Genomic DNA, 20,741 nt, shown 5'->3' with positions numbered 1-20,741 from the left:
TACCCCACGGTTGTGGCTCCATTTCTTTTATATGTTTGTGTTATAGTCAGATTTTTGTGATTCTGAAAATGTTGGTAGTGTGGCTGGGTCAGGTGAGTGTCTGCTGTGAGAACATGAACTTGGTTTCAGTGAGCCACTTGGCAAAGGTTACCAGCTCACACTGCTAATCTAGCCATGGCTTAGGGACCCCGAGATAGAAAAACTGAGTGTCTGTTGACCACCAGTAAACACAAAGTGCTGAAAAAGGGATTTATGAAGGGCATGATAGTCTAGCTGCAGCTAATCTGCATTAAGAGGTTAATACTTCAGCCCATCTCATCCACCTACACCAGGACGTCTGCTGAAGATAACACGGAGCTTTGAGCCAGCGTGCTGTCAGCTGGCGTACGTGAGTGCTGTGGCGGGAGGCTACAGCTGTTTCCTCCGCACCTATAAAACTCTTGATCTGGAGTTGATATAGAGCAAGGAACATCTGAGTGTAACTTAAAATAAGAATTCTGTGTAATAGTTCCTCTGGAATTATGGGAGGTAAACCTCAGGGAGGGGCAGGAGCAGGGCTGTTTGTTGAGCAGGAGGACTCTAACCAAAGCATGGGAACATTTAAATGATAAGCAATACCAGAGCTTTGGAAAACTTGGGAAAGAGATATATTTTTATTGGCAAAAAGAGGCCCCGTCATTTGTCTTGTAAATTGCTTGTAAGGACCTAAGGCAACAATGTCTTAGTGTGTAATGTGTCTGCAGATGTTCAGTCAGACTGCAGAATAAAGATTCCTCAGTAAGTGGAATTATAAGTTTACTGTTGAATTTCTGTCATAACACTTCATCATTCTCTTTTAGGTTAATATTCCAGGGACTGGGGGGATTGATTTTTTTTCCTTAAGCATCTGGCAGAGCTAGGATAGGTTGCTATATATTAATATATGCAGAATTATAGTTCCCTCTGATTTTTCTATTGTCCTTACAAAATACTTTTTCTTTCCTTCAGAAGCCTAATTATTGTAGAGGAAGGCCAAGCTATGGGGCTTGATTTGAGCTTAAATTTACATTGTAAACAGACACCATCTTTCTTCAGTTGTCTTCTGCTAATAAAAAAAAAAAAGACTGAGCGCATGCTGCAGTCTTAAATTTGTGTTAAGAGAGTCTAACTTTCCAACATCAAAAGCGTGTAATCTTAGGAACTTAGAGGTTTCTTCAGACTGTATATCTGTTGATACAGTGAGAAATTAATTTTTCCTATATCCCATATCTCTTATAATAGCACCTCATATTTTATTTGTAAAGCTTTTGAGTCTCTAGTTCAAAACAGTTCTTCATCAGTTGTTTTGAAACTGTTCATACAGTCCTAATGAGCAACAGAGTTTATTGTTAACTACCAACAGTTATCTCTATCAGAGGGAGATATACTGTGCATTGAAACTGCAAAGTTTGCTAGTTATTTATAAGCAAATGTTTGCTGGTTTATGAATGAAAAAGAGGGTTCCTTGCCCATGCCTCTTAGTGTGGGCTCAATTGTGAGCAGTGGTGCAGGAGATACATTTTGGATAACTGCAAAGAAAATACAGGATTTTGTTCTATTTTGATAGTTTGTGAAGAAGTGTCACGTATTTGTAATGTAGTATGTTGCCATGAACCTGGTAGATAATTTAAAAAGATAAACATGGGAAATTCTGTTAATGTCTTTGGACTAACCTTAAATTACAGTGTGCTGTTGGTGGGTCTTTGCATGTGATGATTGAGTCAGGAGAGGTGTTTACCCGGAGCCCAGGGAGAAGTACGTCTGATGACCATACAACAAACAGAAGTAGTGTTTTCACAAGCTATTTAGGTTGGTGCAGCTTGCATCTTTGTTCTTTGCCTTTATTTGTCTTCAGTTAACAGACTGTGAAATGAGCATGGTAACAAGTAGAACACAGTGTTATTGTAAAAATAAAGCCAGATAATTATTTCAGCAATTCACACACTTAAGAAAACAGCAGTATGACTTTCAGTAGGCACGTTGGAAGATGAACATTATCTTGTATTTACTGAGAATCAGGTGAGCCTGATGCCTTAGGATGTGTGATACTCTGTCCTGCTGGAGTTGTGTTCCTGAGTTAGATATTGTTGGCTGAAGTTGAAAGTTAAACTGAGAAACAAAGCAAATAAGGAATCTTAAAATCCACTGTTCTCTGTTGGTTTTCGGTTTAAAATGTGTGCTCTGTCTTTAGCATCCCGGTCTCTACTGCATATACTTTTGAAGCAAAGGTGAAATCAAGTGGAAGAGTTTTGTTCCCACCTTGGAATGTCTCTAAAGATTCAGGAGGAAGAAACAGCAAGTGCAGAATAGGATGTAATAATTTGTGTTTTATTTCAATATCATCCCCAATGCAGATGAAGCAATAGCAATTTAACACTTCTCTGGAAGTAAACTAATGAAGGCTTTTTCCAGCCCATTAGCTTCATCGCTTCTTTTACGAAGAAAATAATAGTAATATGGTCAGGATTCCTCCGAAGTCCAAGCAAAACCAGGCATGTTGGAACCCAGCTTTCCTTCAGAATTAGTTAGATGCATCTCCATTGGCCTTAATTCTGCAGGTGCTGAGGAGTACTCTAAAGAAGCTTAGAGACTCTCAACTCTCCTTAGTATTAGTGTTAATAGGTTATCTGTTAGGCTGCAAGGTAAGAATGCAAAACTGAGAGTGCTGTGCAGTGCAACAAAGGAATACAGTGACAGAGCATGTTGCGCATCAGATAAATTATACTGATCTTCTGCAAAGTATTTGGTTTCACAACAGAGATGAAAGTGGGGGTGCATATTTGCATCCCCAGCAGCAATAATAGTGGATTCAAGTTAAATATTTATTTTTGACCTCTTGACTGTCACGATGATCTGGCTTTCATAGAGTCCAGATCAGTATATGAAAAGTCCTAGAACTGACCTTCTGGGGGAATGCAGTAAGGGGCCAGACCTTTCATGTTGTGAATGGCTTTGCATACATAGTGCCTAAGTGTACAAGCAGAGCTGCCTACATTTCTCGTTCTTTGAAAGGCTCCCAGACTTCAATAGAGCATTAAGATTTTCCAAAAGTATGTCAAGACACTGCCTTGTAAAGTTAATAATAGATACTAGTGCAGCTGTTTAGCGCTTAAAATCTACTCAGCATGGTAAATGGCTCCAGAGGGAAGGTGGGAACAGTGACCAAAAGTTCTTGCTGTGCAAGGCTGCCCTCCCTTCACCTTCTCTCGCTGATGGTTTCTGCTGAAATCCACTGGTGTAGGGGTTTGTATTTCATGCCTCCATCTAGAATTTGGCTAATGGAACAAAAGCTCCTTGGTTCTTTGAGAAAATTGTCACAGAAAGTGCTTCTTATCTTCAAAGTGTTTTTCTGACATTAATTAATTGGATCCTCGCGATCCTGTGAACAGGATAAGGAGCAGCCTGAAAATGCCCATTAAGCACCCCTACTGCAATTAACTGTGTTAAACAGTTTTGGAGCCTAGCTGGATAAAGTGTTTTTTCTACTGCCCAAATAACTTTAAAAGTGTTTGAAAAGAAGTGCACAAATATTAAAAATGCTTTTGAACTTTGGGCAGACTCCTATGTCTACGTGCTTGTGGATGTAACAAAGCTGCTGTTCAAACAAGCAGGGGCAGATCCTCAGCAGCCCGGGAATCACAATGGTGCCATTGATTTCATTGCAACGGTGCTGCTGCAGCCAGCTGAACAACCTGGCTCTTTGACTGGGAAGTAAAGCAATATGTAGTAACACCTGATTTGAATAAAGAGCTTTAAAACTTAATAATAATAGTGGTAATAATACCTATAATGAAGATATACTTGCAAACACATGGAATAGATTTTGTGTGAGACAGAGTCAAGAGAAAGACGCATTAGACAAATGGGAAAGAAAGGCAAAACAAAATAAAGTCATCTGTGTTTGTGGAACTATCCTGGTATGAAAATGGAAAATACTTTATCTCTCCACTGAATTACCAAAAATTCTTTTCTCTCTCAAGTGACCGTTATCCTAAACTCTATCTGACAGTAAGTCATTGTAAAGGGAACCAATATGTGTTTCAGTATTTAGGGTGGGGTTTGTTTCTGTCTTCTCCGAAGTTAATCAGGAAATGCTCTTAATCACTGAAGTTACTGGGTGGATTTTTGATGGGATTATAAGTGAAAAATATGCAGCGTTGAAACTCACTGGACTTGGAATATACACAGATCAATATTGCCCAGAACAATCTTTAATATTTACTTCACATTGTCAATTCATGGTCAGATATTTTCCCTAGGAGTTATGGCCCTTAAATAGTGTGAAGGTGATATTTAGTTTAGAAGTAACTAATTGTTAGTTAAGTAGGCTGTCAGCTTGGAAACACTGAAACAGGGATTGATTAAAAGAAGGCAGACAAATATGTCTTTCAGTCTGCAGTTTAAATGAGAAATGTTACCTTCACAGTATCAGACTTATGGTATCTTCCTATTTAGTGTAAACAGAAATGAACCTAAGAGATGGAAGAAGAGCTCCTGAATATATTATTAGTCTGTTATGTTTGGTATGTTACATAAAGCTGAGGTTGCAGTAACATTGGGTTTTTTTGGTCTTTGGCAGCTAGGGTGACCATGAGGGGGTTTGTGGACAGCTCAGAGTGCAGCGATAGTTCTTGTCTTTGAACAGGTGTTAATGTGGACATATTGGCGACTCCCAGACCTGTATGTATGCAGCCACAAACACAGAGACTACAGCTTTGGAGCAATAATATAGATCATCTTCATTCTCTAGAAATTTAATCCAATTGTGTGTTGTCCTGTTTCTGCTGCTTTAATATCCTATCCTGTCTGAGTAAGCGTTGGAAACCATTATTGGTCATTGATGGGTGGATTAAAGATCCTGAGCTGTTTGCAGCTTCAGTTGCTGGGTAAAGTGCTGGGCTTCCTGCCCTGCTCCAGGGTGGTGACAGTCTGTGTCCCAGAGTGACTGACATGTAGCTCCGTTTTGATGAGGCACCTAGCATCCATCTTTTCTGGAATGTAATAACTGAAAAAACATCTAATAAAGGCTTGCAGCCTTTCTCTTCACAATGCATTTAGAAGTGGGAAGAAACAGTGTATTTACATCATGTATTTGAGAAGAGTATTGAAGAACTCCTTTGAGAAAAAAAGAAGACTCCATCAGCTCATCATGGGCAGTGACTCTGAGCTTCAGAGAATTTCCCTGTTCAGAGAACGGTATTTGCTGCTTTTTGGCTGTGTGTGTTGCTCAGCTAGTGCGTTATTTATGTTGCAGTGGTTCGTGGTATTACTCTGTGTCTTTTTTTACCTTGGCTTTGTTTGGTTGTTTGGTGTGATTTTGGGTTGTGGTTTCGCGTTTTCGAGCAGAAGAGACTGTCAGTGCAGATGTATGCAATGACTTTATTGGCTTGAGTGAAAGAGATGATGTTGGATCAGCTGGTTATGGTTTCTTTGGATGAGGTGGGCAGGGCTTGTGTTTGAGTTTAGATTGTGGAGTTTTTTTGTCAGCTAGTATTGAAACAAAAAATGAGTAAATAGGAAAGAAACAAAAGGAGTAGAGAAAGTAAAGAAGATGCTAATTGAAAGGGACTATAATGGGAAATGCTAAAACCCATTCAAACAAAAACTCACTCTACCAATGCATTCTTTAAGATGCTAGGGAGAATTTTAACCTGGATTTATATAACTACCAAAAGTCATCAAAGGATCTGTAGTTTGCTGTTTACTTGGATTGGTAATAATAATCTCTGATATAGACTTCTTTGATTCACTTAAATAGTTTAGACTTATATTGTGCAGTTTTTTTAAATGTAGGTGACTCGATAGCTTTATTGAATGACTGTTTCTCAAATACAGTGGCTTTATATTATATAATAACCATACAAGGTGTGCGAACATGGGCTGTTACTACCAGTTGTGCTGTGTGGTATATAAAGCAGTTGCACACCACATGCCCATCTTCTAAAGGATCCTAGAGCCTCTCCTAAGTTTATGTAGTTGACCCTCTTTGGCTTTCTTCTCTCCAAAAAAAAGTGTTCTTCATTTTTTGGTCAGTATTTACACCGTTTCTGTATTGGTCAGGAATAAGAGGTGAGTTGGAAGATCCATTGTATGCTTCCAGTTTAGCAGTTGAAATTAAATGAAGGCCGCACAACAAGCTTGGTTGGAGAAGTAAGAGCCATAAAGAAAACTACTCTTTTAAAAAGTTTATTTTAGTTTACTTGAGCTTATAGTTCCTGGTTGTCAACAAATTTTCGGTGATGCTTTATCATTAATATTAATAGTATGCTAGCAGAGTAGCTATTGAAGTAGTGCTCACATGATTAACTATTGGAATCAGTGCTATGAAGCATAAAAAAGCTGCAGTTGGAATGTATGTGTTGGGTGAAATCTTTTCCTCTTGAAGCTGAGGAGTGCTGTGCCAGGGACCTCCGTGCTACAAAGGGTCGCCTGAGAAACAATGTTCAGCGCTGTGCAGGCAGAGCTCAGCCTGAGCAGAAGATCTCAGACCCTTGATTCTGGGTCACTGGGGCTATAAACTATACTGGAGGAGGGAGGAAGGAAAGAGGATTGTTCAGCGGAATTTACAGTGCAGTGCAGCGGAGCTTCTCCCAAGCCATGCCCTTTCCCGCTGGAAGGCAAACCACCAGCATGCCTGTACCCTGGTGAGACATTGTGGAGGAGAGTGCAGTCGAGCTTTGCGCTGGCAGTGGCTCCTTGAAGCAACATGAACATTGACCAAGACAGTTCTAGCCACTCTGGCCATCTCCGTATGTTGCCAGCAGGATTCTAGACTGTGGACCAATGTGCTGGAGTGGCACTCGATCCCAGAATGACACTTGAATTCAGATTTGTTTGCAGAATCATACCACAAGGCATTTATGTATCGCAGTGTATGCAGATAAACAGCTTACCGTCCAAGAAGTGATGGTTTGCTCTGTTAGTGTATGAGGGAATGGGATGGGCTCTCTCAGGTACTTGTGCAGTGGAATATGATGTGCATAGAAATAGTGCAAAGTGTTTCTCCTCGGGGCTTCAATCCTAAACGGTGTGAAAAATGCTGTCTGAAATGCAGAAAAAATAGATTATGGATTATATAATTTATAGCTTATAACTTTTTATAGCTCTGAATAGGTGATACTTGAGAAATTCCATTAAAGGGAGAAGATAGAGCTTATAAAACTTTAATCTGAGTTAAATAAAAGACATAAAGGCAAGGATTTTTATTTTCTAAGGTGGAATTGTAAAGAAGTAAGAAAATTGCTTCTGAAATGTTGAATATGTAATGTTCAGCATGATTAGTTCATTGTGGTCATATTTCATGGTTTAGGAGCATGAACTTGGCCTGTTGTTGCTACTGAGATTCCCCGAGCTCCTCTGGAAAATCTGGGTTTGTATTAGGGTACGTGTGTAACAGTCTTTGCTCTGTGTCCTCATCAGGAGACCTATGGGACTGGAAGCAGAAGGTCTAGAAATCAAACTTGAGAAATACTAACAGCTGTCTTCAGAGCAGTTTGCAAGAGATCTACTTGCACAGCGTGGATTGGAGAAAAGGACTTCTGGGTAAAAGAAAAAAACCCAGCTTTCTTGTTATTTAAGTTCTTTCCCACATATGCTTGGAAAAACTTTATTTAGTTCCTAATGGCAAAATAATTATGTGGCTTGTACTAGTAATACTTTGCTCATTTTCCTCTATTATCTCTTCAGAATTTGGACTCCACCGTTTTGTCTATGCTGCAGACAAAATACTGCCATTAATTAGCCAGACTTACTTAGTGATCTGGGGATAGACCCACAACTTTCGAATTAATGATTTTTTTTTTTCCATGTTTCCATGGAAAAGTTTCATCAGGGAAAATTTTTGTTTCATTAGCTTTGTAGGTTAGCTTGGGGATAAAGAACAATGACACAATGAGAAGCGATACACTGAAATGATTTGTATTAGTGATAATCCTATGATGCTTTTCATTAAATAATTCAGTCATTCTTCATTGTTCTTGGCCCTATAAAAATCATCATTAAAATGAGATTATTTCCATTTTTGTCATGTCTATACGTTTCTGGGCTTAACTCCAGGTATCAGTTGTGTGCTTCACATGGTTTGATAGCTTTGCCAAATAAATATCAAATCAGTTCAGTCCCAGAGCATCTTTTAGATGTTTAAATGTGCAGACCAACACAAACGATAACGTGTGTAAGACTGTCCCAAGCCCTTATAGCCAGAAAATAATGTATGAGAAAATAGATACCGATGCTGAATTGACTTGCTGTATTTCCAGCGTTCCTCTGATCACCCAGCTTATTGTGCCAGGAATTCATCTTCTGGCAGAGTGTTCTCAGGTGAATGCAGACAGCCTTTCACTAGTGCACATAGTATTTTTCTTTGCCAAGAGCCAAATGCTTGGACGGATCTGTAGTAAATTAATGTTGTTTTAAGCTGAAGATGGAGGTTTACTATGCTGTTGTCAGCTTTTGTTGGAAGAGAGAGTAGGTGAAGAACTGAACATCTTTTCAGGGCTGAACATAGACAGTGGAACTAAGTCTGTCTGTCTCGTTTAGTTTGTGGCCTGTGTCCCTACTGTAACGGCAACTGAATTAATCAAAGCCAATCATCTCCCACCCATAATAACCTCTGGTCTCTCTTGGTGCCAGTGCCCTGTTCAGATCTGCCTAGTGTCCCAGCCCTGGTTCCAAACTGGGCGCACGCTGCTGGCCTGGCGTTACAGATCGCTGGGGGCTCGTACTGGAACCTGCTTTTCAGTGGGGAAAAACTGTTTTACATTTCTCGTCTCTCCTGTCGTCAGCATTTGTTCACGTGTTACTGTGTCTGAGATTTCAACACCTTTGTCAGACTTGCCTGAAATCAGACAGGAGGTTCTAAAGGCCTCCAGAGAGTGGGGTGACAGACCTTGAGCCAGAGGAATGGATGTCTGAGCTAGGGGACCCAGCAGTGCTTTGTGGCTCACAGATCTGTGTGTTTTGAGTTACGGTATTGAACTTCACCATGCACAGCATCCAAAATTCTTGAGAAATTCCACTTGAAATTCGAAACAGCTTAGGAATATCCATTAGCTCCAGTTTTTCATTGCAAGGAATTAAAGCTATGTAGCAAAATAAGAAGCAGTTATAATTCTTTTTACTTCAGCATTTGATTCTCATGAGATACAGTGTTGTTTTTCTGCAGAGATATCACAATCTGATGTTTTAACTTAGCTGTCTAATAACTATTCCAGTTCTTGGCAATTGTCAGGAGTGCTAGTAGGTACAAAACATTTTTTGTTATGCCAGCTGGAGAGAAGAGCTGGGTATTTGCACGTGTGCATTTCACTGCTCTGGCCCTTCTGACTGAGGTAGTGTCTAGTTCAGAAGATAATTCAATTGCATTTATCCACCCATAGGATTTACTCCAAATATGTGCTGAGTTTCTGTGCTGGGCTAAGTAATGTGCAGCTGCACGGTGCCAGAAGGCTCAGCCATCACGTTCAGAGCCATTAGCAGCCAGTCTGATCAACTCCTAAAATATAAGAACCAGATTCTAACTGAAATTGTGTAACTAAGCCAAATGCTATAATCTGCAGGTTCAGTGGGAGTTGCATAGCTAAAATATCACATGCTACATTGGAAACATATCCCTCCTGGAGATTACTAGTCCCGAATGTTGTTTGTTATTTCTAAATACTTGCTTTACAGCTATTGCCAGTGAAGAGTATTTCCCGATGTTACTGAGGTATGATAGGAAATACATAGCTAAAAATTCAAGCCATACTATTTCATTGGGATGAGACTGAAATTCTTGTTAAGCCTTATAAGAGCTGAAGTTCTGAGACTTCCACTTAGAAACTTTAACCTTAGTTATGCTCTGTCTTATTTAAAGAAAGAAATTAAGGATGTGTAAGTCAGAATGTGAAAAGACTTTTTGAAATGCTTTATAAAAAAGAATTACAAGTTACAATTGTAAGTTACATACATGCTGTTCAGTTCCTATGTCCTTTTGAACCACTACAGTTCCCTTGAGGTGCTGTGTTTCCTAAAACAGTATATGTGCAACTGCATATGCATTTAACATAGTTTATCTACACATACAAGACATGCGTGATTCTTACTCTGTTCCTCTGGTTTTTAGTGCTGTCTTTTATATTCTCCCAATTTCATATCAGTCTACTTTTGTGCCAGCTCTTCTGTACTAACTCTTCAGTATTTTCAGGACCAACCTGAACAAGGGTAAAATTATATACCATTGGAAACAGCAGAATATTTACATTGACTGTAGTGGAACTGAGAATTCAGTCATCCTCCAACCTTTTCCAACCTTGCAAATTGAGGGAAATTTCTGTGCAAGAGAATGAGGTTTTTATAGATTATTTTAATAGTACTTAAAGTGTATTTGAGGTATATAATTATAGGGAATGGCTAGGTAAAAATAAGCTAAAAGCTCATCATTCTTTATCATATACTATCATTGTGTAGGTAATTGTGTAAGTCCTTTTAGTTGAGCTCATTCACAGAATAATAGGAAACCTGCTCATTTCCCATAATTGTTGGGATGATACTTACCTTCAGCAAATACTGTGCTGGCCTTTTGATAACTTGCCCCTTACTTCCACTTCAGGGTAGAGGACTGAAATGTACTACTCATAAAATACAATGACTTTGTTTAGGACTCGTGTCGTTCCTTACAAGATTTTTTTACTCATTGCAGTCTGTACACTTTGATACAAATTGGGAATTGAAACACTCTTGGTGCAGAAGTGGATTGTTGTATCTTTAATTGTGGTAGTGGTTATTGAGATCCCAACACGCAACACTTGCATATATAGTTAACAGCATACCATTAATGCCTCCACGCTTTCCTGACTTCAATAAAGCCTATCATGCTAAAGAGGACTAAGCAGGTTTATTTTTGTGCTAGAGGCCTTGTAAACCTAACACTACTGTAAAGATACACATCATCTCTGTTGTTTCCTCTTATTCTTTTATCTGCTTTTTTCCCTTAATGTTAGCGTGTCCTACAATAAATGCTTTTAGAAACTAATTGTGTGCTCTAGGTGAGCTAGTTAGAGTCATATCTCAACATCTGGCAGTATTGCCTCTGTGTAACTTATTCCCTGTGGAAGCATGGAAATCCTGTGTTATTAATTCTGTACTTATGAATAATAATATCAAAAGTCATCAGTCACTCAAAAACACCTGTTTGAAAAATGGGAAAAGGCTTTTCATTAAAGTAATTTTAAAGAGAGGAAGCAATAAGAGAAAAAAAACCTGAAAATGAAACCCAAAAAGCAATTTATAAGGCCTGCTTATGCCTTGCAGTGGAAGATTTGCCAAAATGCTGAAGGTCTACTTTAATTAACCTTTTCAGGTGCATCATCTAATCTGCTTCCTGAACTCCCTATTTAAAAAGCTCCAGCCCATATACAGACATATATTTACAGTTTTTCTCTAGCAGCTGGGTGAGTAAAAGGATGTAAAGCAATTCTCTGGTTGATTATCACTACTGTTTATATCTGTTTTCAAAAGGTCTCTGGTTAGATTTTCATTGTTTCACACTGGTCTCCAGTGGGACTGAGTCTGTGTGCCTGAGCAATAGTGATACTGAAGCACAATAAATGCCATATAATCACATATTTTGCAAATATCATGTCATATATCACTGTATGCGTGTTCTGCAGTAACTCATATATGCCAGAGTATTAGAAGACAAAGTGTGAGAATACTGTAGTTGGAGAGTGTGTCTGTGTCGTTTTACTTCTCATCTTATCAAAAAGATCCAACAAAAGAGGAAGGGTAGACTAGCTAATGTGTTCTCCTTTCAGTTGCCTATTACTAATACCTGTTGGAGAAGACTGTATTAAAAACCATGGGGCAATACTGGATGATCTTCTGAAGATGTATGCCCTTTTGTAACATGCAGATTAAATCTGAAATTTGTTTGGAGATTTTATCGAAGCTGTCGAGACTTTGAACCCGCTGCCGTGTCTGTGCCTGAATAGATCATATGGCTATATGATAAATCAGTTTTGTTTCTCAAAGCCCATAGTATTTGCTGCAGCACTAGTTAATCACCTGTTCTGATTTGCTGTCCCCGCATTTTCCTTTTGCTGATGCATCAGCGTGGCTTTTGGAGTCAGAGGCAAAAGAAGAAACAGTCAGAACTGAGTGAAGAGGAAGATGCATTGGCAAGAGACAATCAGAGAGGAACAGGTTAATGAATACTCCAAAAGGAAAATGACTGACTGCTGCAGTGGCAGAAAATGAGCATTTCTGTTTGCAAAGATTAACTGTAAAATGTTTACCTTTAAGCAAGTAAATAGTATTTTCTTTTTGCAGGTAGAAAAGAAAGATTATTTTGAAAACTATGGTGGGATTATCTGTAAGAACAGGTACATTAGAGAGTCTGAGCAAGATTAAGCTTCTGTCTCTGAGGAAGATCTCAGACCCATCATGAAATAAAGAGATTACATTGATTGCAGTATTTTGCTGCAGTGTGGTTCTCTGCTGCTGTCTTTTTTTATCGTAACATACTGCCCCTTTACATTGCTGCTCTGTGACTGTTTCTCACCATGCAGTCACACGGATGTTCCTCTCTGAGAGGCCTGCAGCAAAAGCAGCAAGACTGCATCTGTTGGCTAATTCAGTTAATTTGGATGTCTGGAATATGTAAGAACAATTTAAATTTCTTCTCTAATATGTATTACTTCAGAATTAATGGCACAAATTTAATTTCCCATCATTTAGGCCATGTGTGTAGGCCTTTAAAGTTTTTCCCAGCAGTATAAATAGTTGTGTATAATGCTGAGAGCATTTTAACTGAGTATCACAGTTGCTGTGACAGAACAAAGAAGAAACAATCTCTAGAATAACTAGGTCCTCGACCGTAAATTTCTGTAAGTTCAAAGCTCATGCCTTGGATTTGCATTAAAAAGTAAATTGCCAAGCAATATACAGCCAAGGATGATAGTATGTTTAGTTGTCTGTTTTAAAGTCTGTATTTAAAAGCAAATTCTATTGTAGTAAAATTGAAGGTCTAAGTAAAGCTTTTAGAGAAAGTCGTGTCTTTTCTGTGTATTTAAACAATGTCTGATATGGTTTCACCCTCAAGATATTACTGTGTTTTAGAATACATAACTGTAATATTGCATAAAATTATGCACATGTATGTGGCAGGAGTTTCTGCCCTTAAGGGTTTAAAATTATAGTCGGATAGATAAACAAAGTAGGAACAAGAAGGAACAGGAGCAGCTAGAAATCAATGACTTGCCCATGATGACAAAGGGAATGCCCTGCACAACTGGATATTGAATCCAGATTTTATGCTTCCTTGACTAGTATATGATCTGCAAAGTCACTTTTTCTAACACAAGAGATCCTTCTGGCATTTTCAGAGAGTTTTCCTTTCCAAACAGTGCCGCAGATTGGGGCTCTGCAGATGGTCTGGGAAAGAAGTTGTGTTCTGAGAAGGAAATGGAGGGACTAGCCAAATGGCTTTGTGAAGAATAACTGGAGTATTTGGCAACCCAGGATATTCATGTGTCCCCGGATTGTTTGGTGCTTCTGCATTGTATAATGTACTGATTTTCTATATCCACCTCTGTGTTTTGTTCTGTCTGAATGATGAAATAGTCAATTCACTGGAGAGGAAGTGGAGGGGAAAGCGACTTCCTTGGGTCCCCCTATGGTCAGCGTGTGCTGCTGCCTGGCTGAAGGGCACGCAACAACCTATGGGAAACTGTCGAGAAAGTTTGCCAAGCTGTCTTTGATTTTTCTTTCTTTTCTTGCAGCATAAACATACTAAATGTTCTGACAAAGTTTTCTAAGCTTTTTTTTTTACACCTTTTTTTCTCAAGTACTAACATAACACTGTTCAACAGCTACACAGGTTTGTCCTCTGGCCTCAGAGAACACCCAACAGTGTAATGCAGCTTTGAGGATTTGATTTGGCACCGGTATGTGAAGGCGATTTACTCTGATCAATGTCCTTCTGTTTCTGTCCCCATCCTCTACAGCATTGCGGAGTCGATCAGGGCGGTCCATCATCAATGGAAACTGGGCAATTGATCGACCTGGGAGATATGAAGGTGGTGGGACAATGTTCACTTATAAACGCCCAAATGAAATCTCCAGCACTGCAGGAGAGTCGTTTTTAGCTGATGGTCCAACAAATGAAGTCCTTGATGTCTATGTAAGTTTCTTGATTGAAAAAAAAAAAAAGGTCAGTTCATGGTTAACATGTAACTCTAAAATTGCATTCATTATCAATATTTTGTTACTGGTTTGTTCCTTTCATTTTGAGACATTATTTTTGATATTATACTGTTGCTCGCTGTTGCTCCCATCTTGCTCCAGATCATAGGAAACCTAAAAAATGATAAAGCCTTTTTCTCTCAGACTTCATTGATCAAGTAAACCAGTTTTTCATGTTTGGTAAAAGAGAGATAAGCGTACAAATACCTGGGGGGGCGGGGGGGCTGAACTGGATTTTCTCAGGATACCTTCCTGCTTAAGAAAATTTGGCTTAGTTTAATTTTACAGTGAACTGAAGCAAATATCTAAATCAGACAAGGCCTCTCGCGGAGTGATACTGTTCCAGTTTTCTTTAAAAGAAACACAAGTCCAAAAAACTATAGAATGTGGGATTTGAAACCAAGCAGTTTTAATACAAAACTGTGCTAGGAGACCATAGATAATAGGCATTTGAGAAAGGAAGAGAGAAGACAAGTTGTGACTAAGAGGGGGGAATCAAATTGAAAAAGCTGTTTACGTCACGTGGGACAGATTTTACTGCATCATGTTGAAATAAAAAATATAACTGGAGCTGATTACAACTTATTCAAAGATAAATGGTGTATTCTGAGATTATACACTTTCACAGGGGGAGGTCCATTCATTGAAAAAGCTAGATTAACTGGTGAGATAGTTGTTTTATCCGACTACAGGGTTTTTTGCCTTGCAGTGCTAAAGTGAGTGTGCTGGGTTATTTCATAGAAAAATGAATAGTAAGTACCCTGGTTACTCAGCTGGAAAAAGTTAGATGTTGGCAGAGTTATTCTCCATCTCCTATATGGTGTATTAATAAAGCAATGTAATAATTATGCAAACATTACTTCTTTTTTGTAGTTTCTGATTGATTGCAATGTAAGACTGGCAAAAGCCTGGAAGATTAAATGTTTGTGCTCCTAGATTCTGCGGTGCAGACTCCATGTTTTTAAAATATGTGTGTCATTGAGTAGGATGCTGTGAGCTGAGGTTTGGTTTTGAGTTTTTATTGTCAGCTGATTGATGCCTAATATGTAATGATTTATCATATTTTAATGTTTTCATTTAGGCTTAGTATCTTTTTTTTTTCTTTTGCAAAGAATATAAGAAGGCTGGTGTGATGGGCACAGCTTTAGCAGTTTTACTCTGTGGCTGCTACTGTGGGTTGCCAGTTCTAATTTGACTGGACTCTTACCTGGGATGTTTCTTGTAGGTATGAGGAATACTGCAACTCATTATAAGCTGATGGTTTAGAGTCTTTTTCAGTGTAGTGTGGAAGTATAAAAATGGATAGTGCTAGATCATCAGTATAACTCAGTGTCTCTTATGGCTTTGAAATTTGTAGCTATGCGGATACAGATGTCTTTTTTCAGACTTTGCCTTGCAGTTCCTGACTCATGTAATTCTCTTTCCATCCATACTCACCATCTTTATGCTCTGTGTGGAAAAATGAAGAGTTTTGCAGATGGGAATTCCAAATGTCTTTCTATTCCTTTTTCCTGAGATAATGCTATCTTTCTTCCACTCTAAAAATGGAGAGGAAAAAGCTCTCTAAATTAGAGCAGGTTATAATTAGCAAGATAAAAAGAAATGCACGTTTTGTCTAAGTGTGAAGTATACGTTGTTACAAAGACGTAGGTCCACTAACTCAAAGCAAAACTGTTGTGTAATTCCAGGTATTTCTCTTCAGGAAAACTATGATAATATATTCGTAGGGACTTCATCAGCTAAGCTCTTTGTAACATGTGCCTTTCAGTTGTTTTGAGAAATGTGATGGAAAAAACATGGGAACCATTGGAAAGCTGTTCCTGGAACCATCTTAAGAGCAGGGTCCTGGTTCTGCTGAAGTCAGCTTCACAGTGCTCGGGTCTCTTGGGACCAAACACAAAGAGGTGTATTTTTTGGATAAAAAAGTTACATGGGAAGGACCAAACCTTAAAAAAAAAAAAAAATTACAGGCAATGTGTTACTAGATGGTTCAGAAAAGTGAGTGATCTCTGAGGGACAGAGTTTTGAGGAACAGCTATTATATTTGGCAAGGAGAAAGTTATTTCGACACAAGGAAAAACAAAGGTCTGAACCTGTAGTTGGTGTTGATTGGTGTGATGGATTTGGTGAAACCTTGAAACATACGTGTGCTCTGCTGGGCCATAAAGCCATTGGCAGAGTATGACTTTCTTCTTTTTGACCCATGGTTTGTCAGAACCGCAGAGCTCGTACAAGCTCTGGTGGTTGATCTTGTGTGTGTGAGGGGTTTTGTTTGTTTGTTTGTTTTCAAAAGGTACTTTAAGCGTAATCTGAGGCTTCTACCAGACCAATCCCCACAAGGAGTTCAGAACTTCTAAATCAGCAGTGTGCAGTGTCAGTAGAAGCAGTACTGAAATAATCAAAGCTCAACAAGTGAAATTAGCAGCTGATGGCATCTCAGCATTTCTAGCATGAGTATGCTCAGGTTCTCAGCAGCAGCAACATAACATTATACAAGCCAGTTGGGTATGGAGTGTGCTGCTAACAGTTTTTAAAACAGTTTTCATAAGTCAGATCTTGCTCAAGCCTGACTGCATAAACAGGCACACCAGAAGTGACACTGACTTTCAGCAGTGTGCCCATGGCAGTTCACATGGCCTTGCACAGCAGCATTGTGGAACCACTCAGCTTCATTTTCACATTTAAAGGAGAAAACCTTCTGGTTCCTGCCTGTGTTTCACAACAAACACCTTGACATAGTGGTAGTTGCTAGCTGTATAGCAGTGGGAGTCTGTCTGCACTTATATTACATCTTCACTCAGTTGAAAATTAGTATGGGTGGATGCAGGAGGGTTGCACAGGTGCCCTTCAGCTGCTGTAACCAGTTTGTGGGTCTTTGTAATCTGTTCACTTGATCTTTATTGAGCACTGCTTATGGTGAGAGTGGCACAATGTTAGTTATTCAGCTAGTTGATTGTTGAGCCTCCATTGAGTCCTGCAGAGGTAGCTGCACGGTGATGACAGGAACAGTTTGATTTGTGAGACAGTACACAGAGAAAACATGTATGTGCTGCGTGCATGTGCTCCATCCAAGCATAGCTGATAAACCTTAAAAAAGGCAGTTGGCTGGATTTGTAGATTAGGCTCTGTGGTATGCATTCTTCTCTGCTTATGTTTCCTTAAAGGTATCTGTCAAGCTCCTTCTGTTTGAGGATGTTTTGGTGACCGCAGGACCCTCTCTTGTGCTGCTGAGGCTGGTGTAACCAGAGGCCAGGCCAGGGCTGGTGCAGCCCATAGCTGCACCTTGGCCCTGAGCGTGTCAGCTTTACATTTCTCAAGAAAGATCTAGAGAAACAGATCCTCTGCCATCACAAGCTAGCTCAGTTTGCAAAGGCAGTAACCTGTATTTTCTTATTTTTTCCAGTAACAAGTATATTTTTTTTGGCATTTTTTGGAGGCAGGCATTAACCCTTGTTTATATCCTGACCAATGATACATAATGCTACATAGTTGATCAGTTCAAGTGCATATATAAGTATTAGTAATATAACAAGTGGAAGAACTGAATATATGGCTGTTTTTCTTTTTAGATGATACATCAGCAGCCTAACCCAGGTATACATTATGAGTATATCATTCCAGGAGACAATGTCATTAGTCCTCAGTTGCTTGCTCACAGGAGGCCAGGTAAAATGCCACTATTTCCTATTATTAAACATATTTTGTTACCCAGTAAGCTAATAGAGAAATGAATACCATTAAATTCAGTGTAAATGCTGCCATTTGTGTGGGAGAGGCCCAGAATTTCACCCTACATGTTGAAAGAGAAGTCTGCATAGATAATTCTGTGAATTAATGTTGTCAGGCATTATTTATACTGCAGCAGGGACTCTGGTCACATGTTTCTACTTCCAGTAACAATTTTGTTGTAAAATGTTAACCATGACTTTGCATGAGCTGGAGTGTTATAACTGTGCCTCAGAAATGAAGTAGAACATGATTTTTCCTCGTCAGAGTTTGAGGTAATTTAAAACAAGCCATTCACAGTTTCTCTTTTCTCTCCCACCTGGAGAGGATCAAACACAAAACTGTTGCCTTCCCAAGCTAGAATCTGGACAGCTCGTGCTCCTGAGTCGTGGGTATGTGCTGTGTGTACTGGTGTGGAGTTCTGAAGGATAGTACAAAATTTGTAAGCGAGTTTCATCCTACTTTAATGTTCATGACATGCCTTTACAAATGTCTAAGTGCATTTGTATTCTTTCCATAACAAGAAGCAGCTGTGCTGTGACATGCAGAGGCACAGAATACAGAGCATGGTTAAAAAAAAAAAAGGCTCTGGGAAATTTTGACACTGGGTGCATTGACTCTACAGTGTGGTTGGAGATTTCTCCAGTTTTTAATGTATTTGCAAGCTGAGACTTAGTTATCTTTGTTTAAAACAACACAATCTTCCCAGGACACTATTAGGAGGTCTCTGCACAGCAGATTAAAGCTGCTTTGAAGTTTAACAATGCTCCAGTTGTGATAATTAGTGTTTGAAAACAAAGACTGATATTTGCAATTGAGACCCATTATTTTACTTTTTTGTTATTGTCCATCATCAGGGGAGCCCTTGAATGGTCAGTTAGGAATGCCAGAAAGTACAAATCATGAGGATGAGGATTTGCGTAGGGAGACAGACACTCTTTCTGCACAGTCCGCTGGAACTTTTCCAGTTATTCAGCCAGGAAGATTTCCCGCCCATCAGCCCGAGCACCAGGTGCCTGCTGTGCAACCACCGAGACAAAACCGAGAACACAACTGGAAACAGATTGGGAAAACTGAGTGCACGACTACATGTGGGAAAGGTAAGCGCTTCATACACCATGCAACAGAAAGTAAATGGCAGACAGGAGGGTTCCAGCGTGGGAGGGAAGCAGCATGTTGACTATTCAGCAGCTCTTGGATGCACAAGGCATTGCTGGACCTGGCGTTTTCTGTTATTTTACAAGCAAAAGACATGTCAGTACTATTATGTGTGCTTACATTAGTACTTAAATCAGTAAAAACAACATCATTTAAAATGTGAAATACACAGTATGTAAATTAAAAGGGAATTTACAGCATTTGCCTCTGAAAGGAAATATTTCAAGATTTTATGGCAAATTGCTCTCACACCCTTAATACACAGCTGCTTTCCTCAACATTCTTTGGCATTCTTTATCCTTCCATTTGGCCTCTCCATCTTTATCATATACACCTTCAGTGCTTGCTCTGTCTTTGTCAACAGATTTCTGATCTTTATGGGAAGGTTTCACAGGGATTCCATCAGCCATATCTTTGCCTCATTGGATGTTGCTGGAACAGCAATAACATGACTTTAGAAAACTGAGGTTTTCATAGAGGAGAAGTGGGAAGCAAGAGGGATGGAAAGGGACTGGCAATTAGTGAGCCTTTCCTACAACGCCATGCTGTACTTCCTGTTTCCTAAGGACTTCTCTTAATACTACAGTGTAAAGAGTACAGCATTCAGCTCTTACATCTGGAAATTTTGGATAAAATCTTAGTCTGTATTTCATGTTGTTAAGTTATGCATTTCCTTTCTGTATCAGTGTTGGATGCTACTGTTATGGCTTATACTGCAGAGTCTTTTGCAATACATCATCTAATTTTCTTCTTCATTTCAGGGTCACAGTACCCAATTTTTCACTGCGTCAATAGAAAGACTCACGAAGAGGTATCTGAGAGTTACTGTGACAGCAGCACCAAACCCATTCCAGAAGAGGAGGCCTGCAACCTCTTCCCATGTCCAGCTTTGTAAGATATTACAATTTAAGTCAAGTGAAATAAGCCCATGTCATTGAAGTTTTGCATGTGGAAGAGGCTATTCAGTAGGAAACTAGTTTGAACTTCTAAGCACTATGCATTTGTGTCATAAAGCTTAGTGGATATATTTCCTTAGTTGTTGGTGACCTTCTTCCCCTTCACAGGGAGCAATAGTATTTGGAGAAGACAAAGGGAAGTTGGCAAAAAGTGAGTTTAGTAATTTCTCAAAATGTGTGTGATTGTTCAGGCATGCACGCTATATATGGTCTCTCTGTGCATACATTTTTTCAACTGACACATACGTGTCTAACGAAGAGGCTGTGTAGGTTGTATCACTCCACATTGGATCAGTGTGCTCTAGTACCCATCTGTTCATTCCATGGTGTTGTATTTAAAAATTAGATTAGGCTGATAGTGCTCACAACAGCCACCTCATAAACGTCATCTCCCTTTCCTGGAATTCAGTATTTCTTCAGCTGGAAGCCTGGATTCGGAAGCAGTAGTCCTCCTTTCCAGCACACTCACACAACCAGCTCGCGTGTGATTTCCTTCTACAAAGACACTTGCCATCAGGAGACTGTGACTTACAACTGGCTAAGCAACTTCTTTTAAATAGGCAAAAAAAGTGTCAGTTCATCCAGGGTATATACCAAGAAGCTAAAAGGATTAAACCCAGTTGCCATGATAGCAATTTTATTTCAGGTCAGCAGCTGTGTTTT

The 20,741-nt window shown here is 39.3% G+C and overlaps 1 protein-coding gene across 8 annotated transcripts in view; it reads left to right on the top strand.

Annotated features, from left to right (window-relative positions):
• Positions 1-20,741, top strand: part of THSD4 (thrombospondin type 1 domain containing 4) — a 310,710-nt gene that overhangs the window by 267,314 nt on the left and 22,655 nt on the right. For all 8 annotated transcript variants that reach the window (XM_065076051.1, XM_065076050.1, XM_065076048.1 and 5 more), the window contains 4 exons: positions 14,001-14,176; positions 17,808-17,904; positions 18,822-19,064; positions 19,884-20,013. In XM_065076051.1, the coding sequence (XP_064932123.1) occupies positions 14,001-14,176; positions 17,808-17,904; positions 18,822-19,064; positions 19,884-20,013 (646 nt within the window). The remainder of the gene's footprint in view (positions 1-14,000; positions 14,177-17,807; positions 17,905-18,821; positions 19,065-19,883; positions 20,014-20,741) is intronic.

This window comes from Columba livia, chromosome 11 (genome assembly GCF_036013475.1).
Source record: "Columba livia isolate bColLiv1 breed racing homer chromosome 11, bColLiv1.pat.W.v2, whole genome shotgun sequence".
Lineage (NCBI taxonomy): Eukaryota > Metazoa > Chordata > Aves > Columbiformes > Columbidae > Columba > Columba livia.
Note: the sequence above shows the minus strand (reverse complement) of the source record. Positions and strands in the feature narration are given on the sequence as shown.